The sequence below is a fragment of the Fukomys damarensis genome, unplaced genomic scaffold, assembly GCF_012274545.1.
Source record: "Fukomys damarensis isolate Sample0158 unplaced genomic scaffold, DMR_v1.0_HiC HiC_scaffold_37, whole genome shotgun sequence".
Classification (NCBI taxonomy): domain Eukaryota; kingdom Metazoa; phylum Chordata; class Mammalia; order Rodentia; family Bathyergidae; genus Fukomys; species Fukomys damarensis.
Window position 1 is genome coordinate 10,833,068 of NW_022900949.1, and position 1,371 is coordinate 10,834,438.

Consider the following 1,371-nt stretch of genomic DNA (forward strand, 5'->3'; position numbering starts at 1 on the left):
GCCGGCTATCCTGCAGCAGATCCGCATCCAGGAGATGCTGCTGCAGACCCCACCTCTGGGCCCCGGGACCCCCACGGTGCTACCGGATGACCTGAACAACAACTCCGGCACCCCGGCCACCGCCCCCGACCCTACGGGCCAGCCCCTGGCCCTAGGTCCTGGCTCAGCTGGATCCAGCGGGGTGCCTGGACCTGGGTCCACAGTGCCCAGCAGCACCCTAGGGGCTATGGCCGCCTCAGTGGCTGCGGCAGCTGGAGGCGACCTGGGCTGGATGGCTGAGACAGCCGCCATCATCACTGATACCTCTTTCCTGTCTAGCCTGGGCGCCTCGCTCTTGGAGCGGCGGCCCACCGGACCCCTGAGCCCCAGTGGGGGCCTTCCCTATGCCCCCCAGGACAGTTACCCCCAGAGCGACTCCTTGGCCCCCGACACAGCCTCCCTAGTAGCCACCGGGGCTGGGCCCGACTCTTCCCCCCGGACCCCACCTGACTCGCCCTCCGAGGTCGGGTCCTGAACTTCCCAGCTGAGGGGCGTGACCTCAGAGCCCATGGTGGGAGGCTATCCCTCATGGGGCCTGGGTCCTCCCCTCCCTGACTGCCCGCCTGTGCTCTGTGGCCTGTGGCCACGGCCTCAATGGGGTTTGGGAGGGCCGGCCTCCCCTGGTGCGCCAACCAGGCCTGTCCTGCTGGAAAGCGGTGTGGTGGTCAGCGAGGAGGAGCGGGCCACCGAAGGCTCTGAAGGGGTTCGGTGGGAGGCGTGGGGCACCGACTGAGACAGGGCTCAGCAGCAGGCGACAGGCGGGGAGCGGCTGCATCGGGCCATGGGGTTTGGCCAGCCTGGCCGCCAGGTGCTCCCCAAGCAGTGCCTTTCCGGCCGCCCGTCCCAAGCGCTGCAATCTGGGGTCCCCGGGGCGTGGGGCGTGGAGCTGCGCCGCGGGCACGGCGGGGTCCAGGTGTCAGTGTCAGCGGCCAGACATGAGGATGGGAGCAGCGTTCATTCCATTCTATTTAATTGCAGTGTACAAAATTGTGTTTGTATATAGAATAAACTGTCCGTGGACAGCGTCCGGTCTGCGCCTAAGTGTGAGCAGGGGCGGCGTCACGGTGCCTCCTCCGGGACTGGCGTGCCCTGGAGCAGCCGCAGCGGTCTGGGGAGGGTGCCGTCCCCGAGCTGGGCCCGGAGCTCCCCACGCCTCAGTAGGGCCTGGCGCAGCCGCTCTCGCACGGCTTCAATGTGCCGCTCCAGCTCTTCCAGCTCCTCCAGCTCTCCGGGCCGCGGCGCGGGCGACCGCCCATTGGAGCACAGCCAAACAGAGCCCTCAGGTGGCCTAGACTCCTCATCCCGGGCCGCAGCCACTGCCGGCTCCAGCCG

At 68.6% G+C, this 1,371-nt stretch overlaps 2 protein-coding genes across 2 annotated transcripts in view; one reads left to right on the plus strand and one right to left on the minus strand.

Annotated features, from left to right (window-relative positions):
• Positions 1–1,064, plus strand: part of Tmem259 (transmembrane protein 259) — a 3,562-nt gene extending 2,498 nt beyond the window's left edge. The window contains exon 10 of the mRNA XM_010634960.2: positions 1–1,064. This exon is cut by the window's left edge and continues 30 nt beyond it. Coding sequence (XP_010633262.1) covers positions 1–514 — 514 coding nt within the window. The 3' untranslated portion in view covers positions 515–1,064.
• A 6-nt stretch (positions 1,065–1,070) lies between these two features.
• Positions 1,071–1,371, minus strand: part of Grin3b (glutamate ionotropic receptor NMDA type subunit 3B) — a 7,771-nt gene continuing 7,470 nt past the window's right edge. The window contains exon 12 of the mRNA XM_033759630.1: positions 1,071–1,366. Within this exon, the coding sequence (XP_033615521.1) occupies positions 1,099–1,366 (268 nt within the window). The 3' untranslated portion in view covers positions 1,071–1,098. The remainder of the gene's footprint in view (positions 1,367–1,371) is intronic.